Below are 23,768 nucleotides of genomic sequence, written 5' to 3' on the forward strand. Positions count from 1 at the left end.
TGTTGATTCATCTGCCATTATAATCTTTCCTTATTTTCAACCCTGCAAATATGGTCTCTGAGCATTTACACATTGTCTATCGAATGTGTATACCAGGTTGTTCACCGTTTAGAATTTAATTTGAATTTAAGGAAAAGGAAGGAAAATAATCAAATTCAAAGAAATTCCTCTAAAGTTTAGGTTTAATAATATATTTCATAGGGGTTCTCGGTATCTCAGCGAGTATTGACGCTGACTATCACCCCTGGAGTTGTGAGTTTGAATCCAGAACGTGCCGAGTGACTCCAGCCTGGTCTCCTAAGCAACCAAATTGGCCCAGTTGCTAGGGAGGGTAGAGTCACATGGGGTAACCTCCTCATGGTGGTGATTAGTGGTTCTCTCAATGGGGCGTGTGGTGAGTCGTGTTTGGATCGTGGAGAGTAACATGAGCCTCCACATGCTGTGAGTCTCCGCGGTGCCATGCACAACGAGACACGTGATAAGATGCGCGGATTGACGGTCTCAGAAGCGAAGACTTGTCCTCCACCATTGAGATTGAGGCGAGTAACCACGCCACCACGAGGACCTACTAAGTAGTTGGCATTCCAAATTGGGAGAAAAGAGGTTAAAAAAAATTATTATACATGTCATTTTCCAGTATAAACTATAGTAACACCCATTAAAATGTTTTCATACACACAACATGTAGGGTATATCCAGAAACATTAGATGACATTAATAATCAATGTTTGAAATACCACCTACAAAGATTTGGATTTCCTTTATTTACTATATACTATGTCATTATGTATAATAGATTAACTTTCATTTTATGGAACATGGTGGAATGAAACATTTCATTTTATTTCTCACAATGGAACCAAACAACATGGCAGTATGATTTTTTTCAGATACATGTATTTTTGTCTTGTGTCAATTGTTTTGACAGGATTGAATTTTATTTTTTTAAAGAAGTATGTCTAATCAGTTGTGGGGGAAAAAAATATTTTCAATTGTAATTCAGTAAATCCAATTCAAATTCCAATTTAGCATCTAGTGGTGTGTGGCCAATTCAACTGAAATTTTAACTCATGAATTGGAAGGGAAACACTTTTTAAATTCTGAATTGTGCCCCACTCTTCAGTATAGGCTGGTTTACATTCATATATTTCAGTGTGTATGTGCTTCATCAAAGTTAACTTCTGTTTGAATACATAAATGTCAATATCGGTGAGTGTTTTCTGCTGAATATCATCAACTTTTGATATTGTTAGTGGGCTTGCTTGAACTGTGTACGTGTGTGTGTGTGTGTGTGTGTGTGTGTGTGTGTGTGTGTGTGTGTGTGTGTGTGTGTGTGTGTGTGTGTGAGCGTGTATTTATCACTTTGTGTGGACCAAATGTCCCCATAAGGATAGTAAAACCCGAAATTTTTGACCTTGTGGGGACATTTTGTTGGTCCCCATGAGGAAAACAGCTTATAAATCATACTAAATTATGTTTTTTGAAAATGTAAAAATGCAGAATGTTTTCTGTGAGGGTTAGGTTTAGGGGTAGGGTTAGGTTTAGGGGATAGAATATAAAGTTTGTACAGTATAAAAACCATTATGTCTATGGAAAGTCCCCATAAAACATGGAAACACAACATGTGTGTGTGTGTGTGTGTGTGTGTGTGTGAGTGTGAGCGTGTATTGATCACTTTGTGGGGACCAAATGTCCCCATAAGGATAGTAAAACCCGAAATTTTTGACCTTGTGGGGACATTTTGTCGGTCCCCATGAGGAAAACGGCTTATAAATCATACTAAATTATGTTTTTTGAAAATGTAAAAATGCAGAAGGTTTTCTGTGAGGGTTAGGTTTAGGGGTAGGGTTAGGTTTAGGGGATAGAATATAAAGTTTGTACAGTATAAAAACCATTATGTCTATGGAAAGTCCCCATAAAACATGGAAACACAACATGTGTGTGTGTGTGTGTGTGTGTGTGTGTGTGTGTGTGTGTGTGTGTGTGTGTGTGTGTGTGTGTGTGTGTGTGTGTGTGTGTGTGTGTGTGTGTGTCACGTGTAGGTGGATTTCCTGGCGATTGAGATGAGGAAGGGGAAGGTGAACTTCCTGTGGGATGTGGGTTCCGGGGTGGGCCGTGTAGAATATCCTGATCTCATCATCAATGATGGAAACTGGCATCGAATTGAAGCATCACGGTAATAAAGGGTTCTATAAGGTTCACATACAGTACATGCATGGTTAATATATTGCAAACCAGAATATCTACATAGAATCATACATTTTCACCTTACATTGAAAATGACTTTTGTCGTTTTAAATATATACATACATACAGTAAGTAAGTATATCATTTAGCAGTTTTCAGTTCTTAATGGTGATCAACACCGATACAATCACACTTAAAAAAATATGAACGTGTTCATCCAAATTTTTGCCAAGATAGATACTACAGTTATTGTTATTACTACAGTAAATCTGAGTAAACTTGTTATTAGCCACCACTGTTACCAAATAATAAATGTGTTTATTCTTACACCCCTTTACGATTGTAGCTTCTTACATCATTTCGATTTTTTAATTGATAGATATTTTTTATTTATTATTAATTCATTTAATAGAAATGAATTTATTGATTTGATTTACATGTTACACAGTAATTTGTAATGTCTAAAATGAAAGTATAGAACTTTATCTGAACTGTAGACAATACATACAAATGAACAAAATGATTTATCTTTAATCATTTTTTGAAAACATAATAAATCAATTCTATAAATTTTTACATGATTGAAATCGAAATGATTATCACTGGTAGAAGCAAATCCAAGATTATTCTTGTATTACCGGTGTCCAGTATTGGGCTAAACGGCAGTATCTCAGTGCACGCGTTGGAGGGGCCGAAGACGGGCATCATACCCACCCTGAGCAGTGCCAAATCACCCGAGAGCTTCACTGTACTGGATGTGGACCATAACGCTTACCTGTTTGTGGGTGGCATGCTGGGATCAGTGAAGGTGAGAAGGATCATTCCACTGCAGACTACACTTTTGTTGTAATTTTTGTTATACTTTAAAAGGCATTTGATGCAATACCCGTATTGTTTCATACCTATTGTTTTGCGAAACTTGAACTAGACTCATATTTGCTGCTACAAAGGTTACGGTTAGGGGTAGGGTAGACTTTGAGACTTTCTGCAGAATATTTTTACCATCTAGGCACCCACCTTAAATGTAAGTACAGCATGTCACACATACTTTTACAAGTAGAGCATATCAAATGTACATGCATTATAAGCACATAGTGGTTAAAGGCACCTAATAATAAGTGGGACCTGAAATGCATACTAAATGGTCCTCTCTGTATGTGTTTGTAGAAGGCAGAGGCTGTGAAAATCACCACATTCTCTGGCTGTATGGGTGAGACGTCTCTGGATGGAAAACCCATCGGCCTGTGGAACTACAAAGAGAGAGACGGTGATTGCGCTGGTTGTGTGGTCAGGTACGTGGATTTTACTGTGTTCGCAGAAAAAGGCCATTCATTATTTCTCTTATATTTTCATCACTTGACTGGACAGAAAACAACAGTCATTTTGTAATTAGATCTTCATCAGGGTAGATGCCATGTTTCTTTTTTCACATTTTCACTATAAAAAAATGAGGCTGTGAGGGACAGACATACTGTACCGTTTGTTAAATGGGTTATATTATCGAAATGCTATAGACAATGTATAATTGTCACAGCCCATGTTTTTGAAGTTTTTCATCAACTAGTTTTCTTTTGGCATGACCTACAATTTTTTTGTTTCATCAGTTAAAAGATTTAAACAAATCCATCGAACAAACTGTGCATCTATTAGTGATCCATTTAGATCTTCTGTCTTTTTTTCTTTTTTTTGCAATTTAAAGAAAAAAGTGTAAATTGTACTGCAGTGTGACTGTCCTCATCATGAACTGTAAAATACAGAAACATATCAAACTGAACAATGTGGATAGAAATACTGCACATCTTAAAGGGATAGTTCACCCAAAAATCTCTCATCATTTATGCACCCCCAGATGTGTGTGACTTTCTTTCTTCTTCAGAACACAAATGAAGATTTTTAGAGGAATATTTCAGCTCTGCAGGTCCATACAATTCAAGTGAACAGGATTGTGAGATTTCACTGGCAGCGAAGGAGACATCTATGCGGCATTCAAAAATTGATCAGATGAAGGTATCTCAGTAGACAGAATGTGACACGAACATTGGATTCGGACATGCTTTGATCCAGGGGCGATTCTACGGTCAGAGCTTTAGGGGTGCTGAGCACCCAATGAGCCACACTGCCACCACCCACCTTATTTTCCACAAAAACAAAAAATATGTCTATTGAAAAATAACTTTATCATTTTAACATTGGTTCAACTAACTCCAAAATCCAGATTTTTTTTCTTCTTTTTTTTTTTTTTTAGACCTTTTCAGAGCACCAGCTTAATTGTGAGAGTTCACACAGACAGCCCCCTGTAACAAACACAAAACCTTCTTCACTCAGATGCTTTTCCTGACCATTAACTCCATGTGCCTACTTTTGTAACAACAGTCATCAGATTGGTTAGATTAGATTCAACTTTATTGTCATTGAACAAAGTAACAGGTACTTGGACAACAAAATGTAATTCCCTCTCATCCCTTATGGACTCTCCCTGTTGTTTTCCTCCTCCTTTATTATGAAAAAATGTGGTGTAAAATAATGTTACAAAAAGTAAATGTAATATAGGCTACTTAATGCCAATAAGTTATTTATTGTTGTTGTTTTCTCACCTGGTTCTTCCTGCATGCTCTCCCTTTCCCTTTCTCCTTCTCCATCTCCCTCTCTTTCCCTTGGCACTGACAATCATACACAAATATATTGTAGGCAGGAGAGTTGAGGTCAGTTTGTCATGTCACAAAAATGTTATGGACACCATTTACAGATTCTAAGGATATGATCAAAAGGCACACAGAGGCGTGTCATTTTAAATGTCTTTATTATTATTATTATTATTGGGCTTAGAAACTTTTTTAAATCACAAATTCCTTTCACAAGAGAAGCTGTATTCTCCTTTGTGGGTTTGAAATAAATAAAAAAAATAAAAGCAGGGGACCATTGCCTAGATAAGTAATTTGATACAACAACAGATAGCTGGTTTGCATTATCTGTTACTTTAGCTTAACACTTTTCAGAAGAACAAAAAAAACAAAAAACAAGACAGAGGTCATTATGGACTGTCCATAGTCTCTCACCTGAATCTGTCTTTTTTCTTTTAAAGAACTGTTGTATGTCCATTGTTCACTGGCAGGGGACACACACACACACACACACACACACACACACACACACACACACACACACACACACACACACACACACACACACACACACACACACACACACACACACACACACACACACACACACACAAACAAACAAACAAACAAACAAACAGAGACAGTAATGCTAGGAGTTCAGGAGTTAAGCCTGGTTCAGGTTAAATCCTCTGTGTGTGAGGAATGAATAAATACAGCAAAAGAAAAACATTAAACTTTCTTTTATTGTCTAGTTTGATAGTCAGCCACAACTGAATAATAACAGATATAAATCTAGGAATGAATAACAATTCATTTAAAAAGCCACAGTGAGTGTTTTCACACACACTGGTGGTATACAGTGATATGTTTGTTTTACTCTGGTCCATAGGCGGAAATCGCGGGGGTCAGGACCCCCCATCTGAGGGTTGTCCCCCCCTAAAATATCATTAAAATATGTGTATTGTAAATAATATAATGATATATTCTTAAAATAATTGTTGAAGAAATAAAATAATACAAATGCAAATGGGGCAACAACAAAAAAAACCTTGGTGTCCCCTTCAAAAATTGCTCTTGAGAATTGTTATGTTTATTATCCCCCCCAACATTTTAATGAAATTTTCACCCCTGCTCTGGTCCAAACGCCAGGGCTTCATGTTTCCATGATGACTGACCAGAAAAGACGCACGTGATGTCATGTTTACATGACTACTGATTGTTAAAATGAGTATCAAATTAACAATAAACTTTAACAACAGAGACACACGTACGCACTACACAGGTACGCAGTTTATTTGTCATGCTGCTGTTTTTGTTTCACGCTCTAGCAGTTAATAAACAGAACTGCACGCGTCTTGCGGAAGAACATTGTAACTGGCGCTACTTCTCTCCGTTTATGACTATGGACGAGTCACCCAGGTCCTGTGCTACTCCACAGCGGCGGCGACCCGCTGGATTAAAATAGTCCGAAAATAAACACTTATTCTAGGTGTACCATGGTGATTCAGGATACTGACTCCAGTACTCACCGATATGGTTTCGGAATCGGAACAACTCTAGGTAAAAGGAAAGAAGTGTGAGACACAGCTTTGGAGCAACTTAGTTGATTCACAACACTGCATAACGGGTTCTCCCTCTGCGTGTGTTCCGCGCTGGATGACGGTCGTGCTGAGCGGTGCAGGTACAGAGGAGAAGTAGAAGAATAGAAGAGGATGACACCATTTGCTAAGCAGGGATGTTTTCATTTTCATCCTTAACACATACATTTTAAACCACAAACTATGGAGTATGTTTTGGACATTATTTAACCTTGTCAAAGACGAACAAAAATTTTAGAATAACAACATTTCTTACTCCAAGTTTTAGGGGTGCTGAGCTCCTTTTTAGGGGTGCTGAAGCACCCCTAAAAAGGGGCTAGCCTCGCCCTTGCTTTGATCCCTTCCTGCCTCCATATACAGCCTCCAGAGGCAGCCTTTATCAGCCTTAACGGGTCACTTTTATGCTGCCTTTATGTGCTTTTTTGAGCTTCAACGTTTTAGACCCTGTTCACTTGCATTGTATGAACCTACAGTGCTGAGATATTCTTCTAAAAACGTTCTGCAGAAGAAAGTCACACACATCTGGAAAATAATTTTTTCGATGTCACCTTATCTTAAAAAATCAAATCTGGACCCCACTTCCCTGACCATCTTTCGCCCTATCTCCAACTTGCCTTTTATTTCTAAAATCATGAAATATTCCAATCTGGTTTTAAAGCTTGTCACAGTCCCGAATCTGCTCTCTTATGAGTTTCAAATGACATCATTACATTACATGATTCTGGGAAATCTATGGCTCTAATCTTGTTAGAATTTAGCTCCACCTTTGATTTGGTTGATCACAATATCATTCTTTCTCGATTGGAGTCATGTGTGGGACTTTGGGGCACAGTGTTGAAGTGGTTCCGTTCATCACTTACTAATAGTCCATCTTGGACATCATTCTTCCTCTGATTTTCATCTAAGTTGGGGTGTTCCACAGGGCTCAATTCTTGGCCCTGTGTTGTTTTCTCTGTATATGCTTCCACTGGGCTCCATTGTTTTACATTTTTACCTCTACTCTGACGACACCCAAATGTATCTCCCTTTAACGCGTGACAACAAACATGCCTTACAGCCTATATTAGACTGTTTAGATGAACTCAAGTTATGGCTTACGAATAACTTTTTAAACTGAACGAGAGTAAAGCTGAAATCATCCTGTTTGGCTTGAATAACAACAGTGCATGTGATTTTGACCTAGACTCCTCTCAACTTATAGGACCATGTGCACTAGGAACTTGGGTGTTCTGTCTGACAGCTAACTCAATTTTGAAAAGCAGACAAGCTCTGTGGTAAAATCATGTTTTTATCATCTTTGTTTGTTATCTAAGGTTAAGTAATTATTGTCATTAAGCAAGTTTGAAACAGTGATCCATGCTTTTGTTACTTCTCGCCCCTGATAACTGTAACTCGCTTTACATTGATGCCCTTCATTTGTCCATTTCACGCCTTCAGCTTGTTCAAAACGCTGTGGCTAATCTCCTTAAGAAATGGCCAATGACCAGCATTTAAAACACACTTTCCTTCATACAAATGGGTCCATTTTAACACAAAATCTTGATGTTGACTTCCATGTGTGCAGTCCTCAGCCCGCTGACACTGAAGGCACGGTGCAGTTTGATGGAGAGGGTTATGCAGCCGTCAGCCGTCCCACAAGATGGAACCCCAATGTTTCCACAGTGATGTTCAAGTTCCGCACCTTTTCCACAGACGCTGTGATGATGTACTTTGCCACTAAGGACATGGTAAAAGCCCACACACACACATATACTGTATATATATATATATATATATATATATATATATATAGGGGGAGACCAGGGCTAGATGCCACCCTTTACTCCAGTGAATATTCTTCAGTGTAAGTTTATTTTTAAAAGTGAATTTCTATATAGAGACAAACCTTCAAGTTTTGGCTACAAAAAAAGCTCACAAACAATTTCATCATTATTGCTCTGGAAAACAGATACAGTTCTTTAAACACACGTTGTTCTTTGTGACATCTCGCCACGATAGCAGGGCATGTTGTCACACTTTATGGGGCAAGTTGTCACAACGTTACCTGCTATTAAACTAATGGCATAGGCTTCATGTGAGCATTGAGAGAAATGAGTTCCCACGTCACCACACCATCACTACCACCACACCACAATCTACACCTCTATACCTGCCTGCATTGAACAGCTTATTACAGGTATTTCAGGAAAATGTAAAAGTAAAACAATAATGAGGCACAAAATAATTCATGAAACAACACAAATAGAAAAACTAATGTACAAAAAATATAAAATATTTTATTTAATCAACAAAACATACATTTTTGACATTAACACACTAAATGTGACAACATGCCCCAACCTGACTTTCATGGAAAATACCTTTGTCTTAAGAACACATTTAACCCTTTTGGTAAAAATCTGCTTTCACTATGTAGTTGATCCATGCTGTAATGTATGCCAGTGTGGTTTGATTTGGTATGTTCACTTGTTTACCCAAGAGCCATAACAAAATCATGATGAGATGGAAAGTTTACTTTGGAGCATAAGATAAAAAATTATATATGTATAATTTAAGAGAGTTTTGAACTAAGTGATTGAAAACAACATGCAGAACCTCTCTTAGAGAAAACAAATGTTTTAGAATTGGACTATTGACTCCAAATCTTATCATAACTAGGATAGAGCCCATGTGACCAATTTCCCCGGTCTTCCCTATATGTACTAACTATGATCTATTGAACTATGAACTATTTATTTAAATGTTTTCTCATAGATGCAGTGTAAAATCAACCTGTCTCTCTCTCTCTCTCTCTCTCTCTCTCTCTCTGTCTCTCTCTGAGCAGAAAGACTTCATAAGTGCAGAGCTGAGTGATGGCAGGGTAAAGGTGAGTTATGATCTGGGATCAGGCAACGGCTCAGTCACCAGTAACAAACGGCACAACGATGGAAAATGGAAATCGTTCACTATTTCCCGGATGAAGAAAGAAGGTACAGACGTTCATCCTCAAATGAAAATTATTTGACCTTCTCAACTTTGTCATTCTAAACCCATATTTTGTTTTAATTTTTTTACTGTGGAAATCTTACAAATCTGTAAAAAAAAAAAAGAAAGTTATGCAGCTCTATTCTTTACAATGACAGTTTATAGTTACTACATCTGTCGAGCTCCAAATAGGACATTGAAAACCCCCACCGTAACTGCATGGCTCATATGCTATATTTCAAGTCTTCTGAAGTCATATGATAGCTTTGTGTGAGTAAAAAACTGAAATTTAAGTCTTTATTGACTGATAATCTTCCAAAAATCTAATTTGCATTACTCATGCGTATATTCAGATATGCTACGTGAAGACGTAACTTGCCAGTCAACAGTGTTGGGCATGTTACTCCAAAAAGTAATCCAAAACGAATTACTTCTCTAAAATGTAACTTAATTGAAAATTGATCACATTACTAATTACTGTTCTTTTAAGTTACTTTTAAAACACTTTTCTGCTCAACGACTGCAAAATAATATATTTCCTCCTTGTTTCTTGTTGCACACAAGTCACACACTCCACATGGTTCTCTCTTACGCAAGAACAGATGTACATATGAACATAATTCATATGTTAAATGTGTTTAACATAAATCATATTATTTTAGAAATATGTGTAACCCTGTTAATGTACTTAAAGGGGTCATGAAATGCTCTTTTTTTATAGTTTTATTATCTTCCCTAAGGTGCACTGTTAATGTTAGTTTGCATTAAAACAGTAATCATTTAGCAATATGTGTTCATTTTCCACCCTGATTTTGTCACTCTGTCTGAAACACTCGGTTTTGGCCTAAGCCCCTCCTTAAAACTTCAGCATAAACTCCCACTGTTATGATTGGGTAACATCGTGCAGCTCCTGGAAAATACAGCTATATTTGAAATTAAATCAGAAGTGAATGAACAACCCTTTTGTTCAAGTTATTGAGCTGTAGAGGCTGTCATGAATGAATGCACCCCTAGTGATGTAGAGAAGTTGCAGAAGTTGAGAACAAAGAGAGTTTTTGCAGCTTGGTTTCAATAAATCCATTGGGGATTACGTTTTGAGTTCTGAATTTACAGTAGTAAGACCTTATATGTTATATGTCAACATATCAAGGAAATTGTATTCCTCTTGACATGACCCCTTTAAAAGAAAATAATTGAAAGTCTGTAGACTAAGTACAACATTTTTTAAATACAATGCATTACACTACTTTTTGACTAAATGTAAGTAAATTACAGTAACTAGTTACTTTGTAATTGGATTACACAAAACATTGCAGGTCAATATTTTGTGTACCGTTAAATCTTTCATTCTGCAGAACTGATTTAACAAAATAACGATGTAATCAATGATAACTGATAAACTAAAGAAACTCAGTTTGGCTTTCTGTGACCTCACTGTCTCTTTTCCCCTTAACTTAGCAACCATCACCATAGTGAACATTGATATGAATGAAGATGAGCAGTTGGTGATGGCATCTCCTGGTGGCGCTACAGGGCTCAACCTGAGGGAAGATGAGAGGATGTATTTTGGAGGTCTACCCAAAGCTGGAATTTATAGGTATGGGAATTTACACTTCTCATGAAGGGAGGGATTTTGGTTTGAAGAGGATTTGAGAGGGAGTTAACCCCATATGCCACAAGGTTTTTTTTTTTTTTACTTTGTAAAGTTTGTTGTAGTTGCTGGACACCAAGCTGAGTACATTACACAAATTACTGAGGTGTAGAATCTACTTATTACATAATGGGCAATTGAGCAGTGGCAGCAAACAGCAACAACATTTTGGTAGCCACAAAAGTTACATTACAAGTTAGATAGAGTGCATTTGTTCATCTGTTGCTAAATAGACACTAAAGTCGTGTTCACCTGATGAGGCAACCATAGCATTAAAAGAGCTATGTTGAGTCCCATTGAGTGCATTTATGTGTGCGGTTATAGTCGAGCTACTGCGGGTTTTCACATAGACGAGCTAGTCATCATCTTTGACTACAACAGAAAGGTCTGGGACGTATAGTAGCTTAAACTGGCCAAGAACCTCCTCCTAAAAAGAGATCAATCAGCACTGATTTTGTAATTATGCACAGTTTAGGAGTGCGTTATATATATATATATATATCATACCATAAATAAAAGGATGGGGTGGGGAGAGTTAATCACTTGGTGCGGCAGTCTTTGTGAGCGACTGAACAGAAAACACTTAGAAAATAGTGAAAAATGTGTAGAGAGAGCAAGTACAGCAAGAGTTTTTCACAGACATAACACAAGTAAACAAAGCAGTAAATGTGCATCAAACAAAACTTGAATATCTTTGATGTCACTAACCTGGCAAACTTGCAAAACAATGTTCCATATTGATTATATCAATGTGGAACATTGTTAACACGACTCTGTGTCCAGGTGGACTGACGAAAAGTCTTGTGTGCTTCAACTCACGGAAGTTCCATCAAATCAGCCAATCAGAATTTTTTTTTTTTTCAGTTTTGTGTGCTATTTACATTGGACTGTTAGAGCCAAACTGTGGGTGAAAAAAAAATTCTCGCATTTTGTCCCCAATTTGGAATGCCCAATTCCCAAAAGGCTCTAAGTCCTCATGGTGGTGTAGTTACTCACCTCAATCCGGGTGGTGGAGGACGTATCTCAGTTGCCTCTACATCTGAGACCATCAATCCACGCATCTTATCATGTGGCTTGTTGAGCGTGTTACACCGGAGACGAAGCGTGTGTGGAGTCCCACGCCATTCTCTGTGTCATCCACGTACAACTCACCACCCGCCCTGCCAAGAGCAAACCACATTTTAGAGACCACGAGGAGGTTACCCCATGTGACTATACCCTCCCTAGCAACCGGGACAATTTGGTTGCTTAGGAAGCCTGGCTGGAGTCACTCAGCACCACCTGGATTTGAACTCACATCCCCAGGGGAGATAGTCATCGTCAATACACGCCGAGTTACCCAGACCACCGAGACTAGTCTTTATCTGTCTATCGAAGTATTCATGACACACTGCATAATCGAATATTTGAAAAAAATATCTGATGCAATATTAAATACATATTGTGCATCACCTCTGTTATTCAGAGCATGCGCACAGTTCGCAGATGTGAATTACACTCTGATTTATGTGTATACATGCTGGACGCATTGTCTATGTTTGTTAGTCTGACTTTGCAAAAAACTATTTTAGTCATTTTTTAAGATGACGAATTATTGTTTTACTTGAATTGAACTTCCTGTAAATTTACTTTGGGGCAGATTCACAAAGAATGATTTGTGCCCGCTAATAGTGGTGGTTATTTGCACACGCTAACTGCACTCGTTTAGCACCAGATTCACTGGAGGAATTATGCAGATCACACAAAGGTGCAAATGCTGCCACAAAATCGCTACTGAACGCATTTCTGATCTTGTGGGCCGAATCTGACCTCAGTATAGCCGAGCATGCCACAGACCACCGTATCTGACCCACCCTACCTGGACTGAACCGCATCACTTTGATCCAGACAGTGTCTGGACATCTCTTAAACATGCAGAACGTGCGCTTGACGACACCGTGCATCTGGATATATGGCAGGTTATAACGCTCTTTAACATCAATTGATGAGTGTTTGATTAATTACTGCTGAAACGATCGGTTGGAAATTTTCACTGACATCTCTCTTAAATAAAATTCATTTTACCGTCTACTTTCATTTTGCGGTAATAGCGTGATGTATATTGTGTAGGGCAAATTGCACAGACTTTTGTGAATTAATTGCAATCTTTAAAGAGCCTAATTTACATAGAAAGGAGGCATGTTTTCATGGAAAGGTATGACAATGACTTCATTTAAATATTGAAGATGCAGCACAATTTCAATACCAAGACTTGTGCCCGCTATACGTCATTGCGGGTGGGATAGGGTTAGCGATTAAGACACAGGTGTTCACATAAAAGTGGCACAACTGTTAAGTGAATCTGCCCCTGAGTGTTTACACTCTTCACTAAGTCAACCTGACAATGACTTACTTGTAGTTGACTCTGCACAGTAAACTAAGATGCGAGGAATTATTTTAACAGCAGCTTCATGATGGTTGACGTGTGGCTAACTTTGCTTGTCATTTGGGTCGCACAAGACAAACCTCCCCAGATTTAACACCAAAGAATAACTATTCTTTCAAAAAGATGACTGAAAGTCATTGTATAATTCTCACACTGTCTGTGTAGGCACAATTTCTCAAGAATAGTTGGACTAGTCATGCATCACTCTTTTCATTTCCACATGTGATTCCTCAGGTCAGAGGTGCAGTTGAAGGGTTTCTCTGGCTGTATGAAAGACATAGAAGTTTCCAGAACTCCGTATAATTTGCTGAGCAGCCCAGACTACACCGGACTGATCAAGGGCTGCTCTATTGAGGTGAGACAAAAGAAGCTTTTTCATCCCTTCCTGTCTCTCTTCTTCTCTCTCCTCACTCAAGGATCAAATTAAACATTTCTCTGCAAGCGCTGTTTTTAAAGGGGCAATGAGAGAAAGAGAATAAGTGCTGTGTCTGCTGATATCATCCTTAATACATGCTTTTATTCTTTTGACTGTTGAATCATCATCTCATCAGACATCTGAACAAATCGCTCAATATGTGCGCAGCAGTTTCATGCAATAGTTTCTGGAGGGTTTACAGTGCTGTCGTGTTGGATTATGATTATCACCATCAGAAAAGTACCATACTATTACCATGGTTTTTGGCCATACATTTCTATGGTGTTCTCTGAAGTGCCTTGTACTTCGATGGTAATTCATTATTCATATATAAGTTGAATTCATTATTTGCGATTCTACACTGGACAGCATTCTCTGAGAGACCATTTTGACTTTTTTGATTTATATTTTTAGTGCACATTGAAATTACTCTTTCCCAAGATACTCATAACTTCAACTACAGCTACTGCAGTCAAACTACTCTTTAAAAATGTAAATAGCTACACTACAAGATACAAAAAAGTAGCTAAGTACACTGAAGCTATGTAAAGAAGAAAATGTTTTTAGATGAATAACAATCAAATGATATTATTTAATTCTGCAAATCAGTTCTGAATGCAAAATTCAATAATATCACCTGATATATATACAGCTCTGTAAAAATTAAGAGACTTAAGATTTACTATTTATAGGTATGTGTTTGAGTAAAATGAACATTTTTGTTTTATTCTGTAAACTACTGACAACATTTCTCCCAAATTAAAATATTGTCATTTAGAGCATTTATTTGCAGAAAATATCAACTGGTCAAAACAGTGTTTTAAGACCTCGAATAATGCAAAGAAAACAAGTTCATATTCATTTTTATACAACACAATACTAATATTTTAACTTAGGAAGAGATCAGAAATCAATATTTGGTGGAATAATCCTGATTTTCAATCACAGATTTCTTGAGTCTTGGCATGCTCTCCACCAGTCTTTCACATTGCTGTTGAGTGACTTTATGCCACTCCTGGTGCCTTCTCAAATTTTGACACAAATCATCTACAAACTTAATGACTGTGTTTCTCTCTCAGAATCTACACACGGTGAGCTTCCCCAGACCCGGCTACATGGAGCTGAAGCCCATATCCTTTGATGTGGGGTCAGAGATCACGCTCTCCTTCAGCACTAAGAGTGAAAACGGCATCATTCTGTTCGGCAGAGGAGGCGTGACCTCGAGGACACAGGGCCTGATGCCCGTCCATGTGTCACGCAGGCAACGCAGACAGACTGGAGAGGTTTGACCCCTTCATACACACACTATACACTGTACTCACACCATTAAAATCACACACTCATTGCAACTCTTAATTGTCAAGTCAAAGTCAAAGTGATTTTTATTGTCGTTCAACCATATACAGTTAGTACAGTACACAGCAAAACGAGACAACATTCCTCCAGGACCATGGTGCTACATAAAAACAACCTAGGACAAACACAGAACCACATGAGACTACATAGACTAATTAACATTTCTACATGAAGTGCACGTGCAAACGTGTGCAAAAAGAACGGGACAGTACAATAATTACTAAAGGAACAGACCAATAGGCACAGTAAGACACAGTGCAGTGCCGACCAGTACACATTTGTAGACTGAGTAGTGCAAAAAGATGACACTTTCTAAAAATGCCAAATGTAAACATAACATACTATGAAATAGTGTTCTATGGACATAGCAGTTATTCAGGTAGCAGCCAGGTAAAGTGACAATGAATTAAAGTGCTAGGTGTGTGTGTGTCAGTCCAGTCTCTGAGTATTAATGGCTTGGGGGAAGAAGCTGTTACAAAGTCTGGCCGTGAGGGCCCGAATGCTTCGGTACCTCTTGCCAGATGGCTGGAGGGTGAAGAGTTTGTGTGAGGGGTGTGTGGGGTCATCCACAATGCTGGTTGCTTTGCGGATGCAGTGTTTTGTGTAAATGTCTTTGATGGAGGGAAGAGAGACCTTGATGATCTTTTCAGCTGTCCTCACTATCCTCTACAGGGTTTTGCAGTCCGAAACGGTGCAAGTCCCAAACCAGGCAGTGATGCAGCTGCTCAGGATGCTCTCAATAGTCCCTCTATAGAATATAGTGAGGATGGGTGGTGGGAGATGTGCTTTTCTCAGCCTTCGAAGAAAGTAGAGACGCTACTGGGCTTTCTTGGTAATAGAGCTGGTGTTGAGGGACCAGGTGAGGTTCTCCGCCAGGTGAACACCAAGGAATTTAGTGCTCTTGACGATCTCCACAGAGGAGCCATCGATGTTCAGTGGAGAGCGGTCATTCTGTGCTCTCCTAAAGTCAACAACCATCTCTTTTGTTTTGTCCACATTCAGAGACAGGTTGTTGGCTCTACACCAGTCCGTTAGCTGCTGCACCTCCTCTCTGTATGCTGACTCGTCGTTCTTGCTGATGAGACCCCCCACGGTCGTGTCATCGGCGAACTTGATGATGTGGTTCGAGCTGTGCATTGCTGCACAGTCGTGAGTCAGCAGAGTGAACAGCAGTGAACTGAGCACATAGCCCTGGGGGGCCCCAGTGCTCACTGTGGTGGTGGTGGAGATGCTGTTCCCAATCCGGACTGACTGAGGTCTCCCAGTCAGGAAGTTCAGGATCCAGTTGCAGAGAGAGGTGTCCAGGCCCAGCAGGTTCAGCTTTCCAATCAGGTGCTGAGGAATGATTGTTTTGAATGCTGAGCAGAAGTTTATGAACAGCTTTGGAACGTATGTGTCCTTTTTATCTAGCGTCGTCTGTTAAACGGTTTGGATGATACGCAAACTGCAGTGGGTCTAGTGCGGTGGGCAGCTGAGTCATGTGCCTCATGACGAGCCTCTCGAAGCACTTCATGATGATGTGTGTGAGTGCGACGGGACGGTAGTCATTGAAGCAGGACACTGAACACTCTGAGCACTCTGCCAGGAATGTTGTCTGGTCCAGCACCCTTCCGTGGGTTGACTCTACATCAGCCGTGTTTTTCCTCACATCAGCCATGGTAAGACAGAGCACCTGGTCATTGGGAGGAGGGGTGGCCTTCCTCGCCACCACGTCATTCTGCGCCTCAAACCGAGCAAGTCATTCAGCCCATCTGGAAGGAAGGCATCTTTGTCACAGGCAACTGATGTTGTCCTGTAGTTGGTGATGGCCTGGATGCCCTGCCACATGCACCGCGTGTCGCCGCTGTCCTGGAAGTGACTTTGGATTCTCTGGGCATGTGCGCGCTTGGCCTCTCTGATGGCCCGGGACTCTAAAAGATGGAGTCTCGGGTCTTCAGCAGTGCATGCACCTCTGCAGTCATCCACGGCTACTGGTTCGAGGGTTTGGTGATGGACTTGGAGAAAGTGACATCATCAATGCACTTACTGATGTAGCTGATCACTGATGTATAATACACACGCTGTGTATTCCTCCAAGTTGGTAGTCGCCATATGTTGCAGCCTCCCTGAACATGTGCCAGTCAGTACACTCAAAACAGTCCTGAAGAGCAGAGATGGCTCCTGCTGGCCAGGTTTTCACCTGCTTCTGGAGTGGTTTTGTGCATATGACGAGCTGTCTGTATGCTAGAATTAGCATAACAGAGATGTGGTCTGAGTAGCCGAGGTGGGGGTGGGGTTCCAACCGGTACACGCCTGGGATGTTGTGTAAACAAGATCTAGCGTGTTTGCCCCTCTCGTTGCAAAGTCCACATACTGATGGAATTTAGGGAGCACTGTCTTGAGATTCGCATGGTTGATATCTCCGGCAACAATAAACAGTCCGTCATGGTGAGCGTTCTGCAGTATGCTAATAGCCCCATACAGTTCACCGAGCGCTTCCTTAGCATTAGCACTTGCATTAACAGTCACAAGCTCCACCAGCGATGAGCAGTAGCTAGAGACTAGGATAGAGTTCTTGCACTATTCTGTGTTGATGTAAACACACAAGCCACCACTGTGAGTCTTACCGCACAGAGCTGTATTTCTGTCGGCACGAAATGAGGCGAGCCTGCCTAGCTGAATGGCGGCGTCCAGAACTCTGTCGCTGAGCCACATCTCCGTGAAAACAAAGACGCAGCGGTCTTTAACTCATGCTGCATAGTCTGCTGGAGTCGGATGTAGTTCAGTTTATTGTCCAGGGAGCAAAATTTTGAGAGCAGGATAGATGGGAGAGCCGGCCGGCTAGGGTTTGTTTTTAAGGTAGCATGGACCCCTGCCTTCTTGCCGCACTTCCGCTTCCTAGCACACCACTTACAACGTCCCCTCCCCCGGCCACCGGCATCAGGCGACACCGAGGACTGGAGGCCTGGTCTCCTCAGCAAGCCAAGATCACGTAGCTTCTGCTGCAGATCATCATACAGCTTGGTTGTTTTTTGAGCAGTGTCTGGCGATGGTAAAAAATGATCACCGGTTGCTCCGATGTCCATGTGCTGTAAAGGTCGGGCTAATTAACAAAAATAGCACCAATTTGATTCCGGAGCATCCACTGCGTGCTACCACGCTGCCATCTTGGATCTATATATCTTGTTTGAGTAGAGTTTTCTATCCTGTGTTGACACAATATCTATTGAAACAGGAAGTTGGGGCAGGGGAAAAACTGTAGATTGTAAATACATTGAAGCTACTAAAAACTATTTTTATCAATGTTAAGGAGAACACTATCATAAAAAGGACATCAAGCTAACAGACATGAACTAAAAGCCACAAAAGTCTAATTTCTTTAAATCACCACCCATTCCTTATACATTTAATACTAGGGCTGTTAAACTGTTAACTTATAAGAGAGATATGTAACACATTAAATTCACTTAACACAGTTAACGTATTTATTCTATTTAACATTCAAACTGTTGTTTCTGTTCTGTTCTGCACTCAAAAAAATTTGCCATCACTAACTAGTTTTACTCAATCTTCCCATTTTTAAATTACTCAAAAACTTTATGTAACCAAGGTAACTTAAATTGACCTAGTTGATTTAACTGGAGATCTTGTCGGCCTAATTTACCGTATTTTCCGGAATATAAGTTGCATTTTTTTTTATCATCTAAAAGGTCCTGCGACTTATAGTCCGAAGTGACTTATTTACATAATTAAAATATTTTGTTCATCGGGGGGTCTGGGTATCTCAGCAAGTATTGATGCTGTCTATCACACCTGGAGTTGCGAGTCTGAATCCAGGGTGTGCTTGGTGACTCCAGCCAGGTCTCCTAAGCAACCAAATTGGCCCGGTTGCTAGGGAGGGTAGAGTCACATGGGGTAATGACAACAAAATATCTGACGAATGAAAACGATGAAAACCCGTCCTCAACAAAAATATATCTTTTTTTTTTTATTTTGTCATCGCTAACAAAGACGTGAAGAAAAAGACACATGACGATAACCAAATGATTATAATTAGAACAAACTGTTGATGAAAATACAGTATGATGAGATCAAAGTTAAACTGGAAGGTGTTTTACAATGTGCTAAAAATAATTATTCTTTTTTTCCCCCAATATTTTTCATTTAATGTCAAGCAACGTCGATATAAATGAAGACAAGCCCATTCATAAGAATTTGGTAGTGTAAATGGGCTGAATACAATGCTGTGACTATAATTACAGTATTATTATTATTATTAACAATCATGTTGATCTACTGACACACAAATCATGGACTAGTATTAAAAGTGATCGATAGCTCTTTGATATCATCTGCTGGCGGAATCTCCAAACTGCAAGTGCAGGAACTGAGTTTAGATTTTGTGCAGAGAATAGGTGTGCTTCTCAAACGTCTTAACACATTAATCTATTTCTCTGAAAAACTGCACTTAACACTCTCACGAAAATTGGATAAGATGAAGAGCATGGTTGTTGCGCATAGTGTTGCGCCTTGAATGGTCACAAATGTAGAGTCCATAGAATGAAGGGAATTTCCTTGCTTGAACACAAACAGGTTAATTAAATCACTCAAATGCATCTTATATGAGATTTATCAGCTATATTTGCAACATAAACGTAATATTAAACTTAATGCAAGTATTAATACTTACAACTTACATCTGCACAGACAATGAAGCCAATAAACAGCTTAACTTGATCTAAGTTGCATTGTGAGTTCACAGTTTCTTTAAAGACGAGCTACACCTAACGTAATATCCTAAACTGTCTAAAACACTGAATAGTCTCTAAAGCACGAAGTAATTCACAACACAGTAATCTATAAAAAGCTAATACTGTACTTCAGTGTAACATATACATTATATACAGTTCAGGAGCACAGGTTTTTCTGGATAGTGTTTTCATGTTGTTTGTGTTGATAAATCATATTTTGTGTTTAAATTATTAAATTTGTATACTGGAAAATGTTTAAATATTTGGATGTTACAGTTTGACCTGTATTCTGAGTAAAATATACTTTATATATACTATATGATGAAATTTTGACTCAATTAAAGGATATTTTCATCAAAAGACAGAAATCAATCACAATAATTAACAGTGCTCCCTGCAACCATCCGCTACATCCTCACATTGTGGTGCCGAATTTGGTGACCACTAAGGACCGCTGTTGCATTTATACAACATTTAAAAAAGGTTTCGTTATGCTTTTTTGGAATGTTGTCATTTTTGTATCACTAAATGTGATGAGAAAATGAAATTAAAGGAATATTCAGAGTTCAATACAAGATCAATCAACAGCATTTGTGGCATAATGTTGAATACCACAAAAAGACTTTCCAATAATCTGTTAAAGTGAGGCACTTACTATGAATGTGAATGAGGCCCAACTTTATATAAGCATGTATAATAATTCTTCGTTTTTACTGTTGTTTTAGGGGTTCAGAGTTTACAGCGTTACATCGTCATGGCTACCGAGTTGTCAAATGTTATAAAACTTATATAACAGAAATGGTTAATAAGTGATTTTGTCACACTAAAATCATGTTAAAACACATATTGTTTATGTATTGTGTCTTTTGAAACAGTGAATAATTTAACGTTTACAAATTGACCCCATTAACTTCCGTTGTAAGTGTCTCACTGGAACCACGATTTTTTATTGTTTTAAAGAAAAGGAGGGGTGAGTCAAAATAAGTTTCATGGTAATAAACATTATGCCTGTGATGACCAGGGAAGACAGACAAGAATGCGGATCCAAACGCGGGTTTTATTGGGGGATGACAAAATAAACAAACATAAGAACAAAGCAAAATCCACTATGGGAAAAAACGGCAGGAACACTGGAACAGCAGGGGAACCTTGGACGGGCTGACGGACAACAGGGTAACCATGAAACGAGTGACGGAAACACGGACAGAGAGCGGAAAACATACAACTGGACAGGAACACGGAAACGCTGTACTTACATTAACGAACGACCACCACAGAACAAACAGACAGGGCTTAAATACACAGACAGAGAACAAAGGAACCAATGAGCAAACAAACCCAATGACAGATTAACGAAGACAGGTGATAGTAAAATAGGCGACAGGTCGGACAATAACGCTGTGACAGCGGTGATGAGGAGCGAGGATGAAGGGAAGTGTAGTTCTAACAGAGACAGAGAAACACAGGCGGGCAACAAGGAAGACATGACCAGGAGCGTGTTCGGTGAAACGGAAAACACGGGACGGGTAACAAGGAAGAGTGACATGGAACGTGACTGGCGAGGGTGAAACAGAAAACACGGGACGGACCACATGGAAACGTGACATGAACGTGACTAGAGAACACAGGGATCGTAACATAGCCCCCCCTCAAAGGACCGGATTCCAGACGGTCTAAACAACCTTAAAAACAAAAAAACACCAAAATGTTCCAGGCGAGGGGGGCTAGAAGAGGGGGAGAAAAAGACAGACCAAACGGGACACAAGGAACACAAGGACAGGTCAAGGAGGTACAAGAGACACAGAGACAGATTCAGGAAGCACAAGGGGCAATTAGGCAGACCACGGGGAAAAAAAGGGAGATGAGACTGAACACTGAGACAACTGGGCAGTCCATGGAGGCACAGGGACCAGACAGGCAGACCGGGGAGGAGAAAAGGGAAATGAGACAGTTCACTGGGGCAACTAGGCAGTCCATGGAGACACAAGGGGCAGACGGATGGACCCGGGAGGCCGAGGGGGAAGGCAGGCAGTCTATGGGGTTGCGATATCGGGCTAGGGTCAGGTGGTCTAGGAATTCTCCACCGGGAAGGAACTGGTTTAGGAGGGCAGGGAGGTATTGACTGGGCAAGGGTAGGTCTAGGTGAACTGGGAGGTGGCCACAATAGGTGAGCAGGTTTGGGTGGCCCGGAAGTTGGCCACGAGACAGGGACATGTTTAGGTGGCCCGGGAGTTGGCCACGGGGCAGGGACTGGGTCAGGGGCCCCGGGAGGAGGCCACAGGACAGGGGCCGGGTCAGGAGGCCTGGGAGGAGGCCACAGGTCAGGAACAGGGTCCGGGGCCCTGGGAGGAGGCCACAGGACAGGGGCCGGGTCAGGAGGCCTGGGAGGAGGCCACAGGTCAGAAACAGGGTCAGGGGCCCTGGGAGGAGACCACAGGACAGGGGCCGGGTCAGGAGGCCTGGGAGGAGGCCACAGGTCAGGAACAGGGTCCGGGGCCCTGGGAGGAGGCCACAGGACAGGGGCCGGGTCAGGAGGCCTGGGAGGAGGCCACAGGTCAGAAACAGGGTCAGGGGCCCTGGGAGGAGACCACAGGACAGGGGCCGGGTAAGGAGGCCTGGGAGGAGCCCGCAGGACAGGGACTGGGTCAGGGGGCCCGGGAGGAGGCCACAGGTCAGGAACAGGGTCAGGGGCCCTGGGAGGAGACCACAGGACAGGGGCCGGGTAAGGAGGCCCTAGAGGTGGAGACCCGGAAGGCTCTGGCGGCGGGGCCGATGGAGGTGGCGCCCTGGGAGGCTCGAGAGACTTGAGGAGCGGAGTCCTAGAGGGCCCGGGAGGTGGAGCCATAGGAGGCTCGGGAGGTGGAGCCGTAGGAGGCTCGAGGGGCGGAGCTCTAGAAAGCCCTGGAGTCTCTGGGAGCAGAGCCGTAGGAGGCTCGGGAGATGGAGCCGTAGGAGGCCCGGGAGGTGGAGCCGTAGGAGGCTCGGGGAGAAGGGCCGTGGCAGGCTCGAGAGGCTTGAGGAGTGGAGCCCTGGGCGGTTCGAGGGGCGGAGTCCTGGAAGGCTCGAGGGGCCCGAGAGGTGAAGCTCTGGGAGGCTCGGAGGGCGGAGCTCTGGAAGGCTTGGGAAGCTCGGAAGGTGGAGCTCTGGAAGTCTCGGGAGGCGGAGCTCTGGAAAGCTCGGGAGGTGGAGCTGTAGAAGGCTCTGGAGTCTTTGGGAGTAGAGCCGTAGGAGGCTCGGGAGGCGGAGCCCTGGAAAGCTCTGAGGGCGGAGCTCTGGAAAGCTGTGAGGGTGGAGCTCTGGAAAGCTCTGAGGGCGGAGCTCTGGAAGGCTCAGGAAGCTCGGAAGGTGGAGCTCTGGAAGGCTCGGGAGGTGGAGCTCTGGAAGGCTCGGGAGGCGGAGCTCTGGAAGGCTCGGGAGTCTTTGGGAGTAGAGCCGTAGGAGGCGGAGCTCTGGAAAGCTCGGGAGGCGGAGCTCTGGGAAGCTCGGGAGGCTCGGAAGGCGGAGCTCTGGGAAGCTCTGAGGGCGGAGCTCTGGGAAGCTCGGAAGGCGCTGGCTCTGGGACGGTAGAGGCTACAGGTGCTGGCTCTGGGACGGTAGAGGCTACAGGCGCTGGTTCTGGGACGGTAGAGGCTACAGGCGCTGGCTCTGGGACGGTAGAGGCTACAGGCGCTGGCTCTGGGACGGTAGAGGCTACAGGCGCTGGCTCACTGGCGTCGGAGGCTACAGGCGCTGGCTCACTGGCGTCGGAGGCGACAGGCGCTGGCTCACTGGCGTCGGAGGTGACAGGCGCTGGCTCACTGACGTCGGGGGCTAGCGGCTCG

At 41.7% G+C, this 23,768-nt stretch overlaps 1 protein-coding gene across 4 annotated transcripts in view; it reads left to right on the top strand.

Annotated features, from left to right (window-relative positions):
• The window catches only part of lama2 (laminin, alpha 2), a 385,152-nt gene that overhangs the window by 331,417 nt on the left and 29,967 nt on the right, over nucleotides 1-23,768 (top strand). For all 4 annotated transcript variants that reach the window (XM_052095596.1, XM_052095599.1, XM_052095597.1 and 1 more), the window contains 8 exons: nucleotides 2,043-2,176; nucleotides 2,836-2,995; nucleotides 3,355-3,479; nucleotides 7,971-8,133; nucleotides 9,231-9,375; nucleotides 10,829-10,967; nucleotides 13,681-13,801; nucleotides 14,941-15,144. In XM_052095596.1, coding sequence (XP_051951556.1) covers nucleotides 2,043-2,176; nucleotides 2,836-2,995; nucleotides 3,355-3,479; nucleotides 7,971-8,133; nucleotides 9,231-9,375; nucleotides 10,829-10,967; nucleotides 13,681-13,801; nucleotides 14,941-15,144 — 1,191 coding nt within the window. The remainder of the gene's footprint in view (nucleotides 1-2,042; nucleotides 2,177-2,835; nucleotides 2,996-3,354; nucleotides 3,480-7,970; nucleotides 8,134-9,230; nucleotides 9,376-10,828; nucleotides 10,968-13,680; nucleotides 13,802-14,940; nucleotides 15,145-23,768) is intronic.

The sequence above is a fragment of the Xyrauchen texanus genome, chromosome 28, assembly GCF_025860055.1.
Source record: "Xyrauchen texanus isolate HMW12.3.18 chromosome 28, RBS_HiC_50CHRs, whole genome shotgun sequence".
Taxonomy (NCBI): Eukaryota; Metazoa; Chordata; class Actinopteri; order Cypriniformes; family Catostomidae; genus Xyrauchen; species Xyrauchen texanus.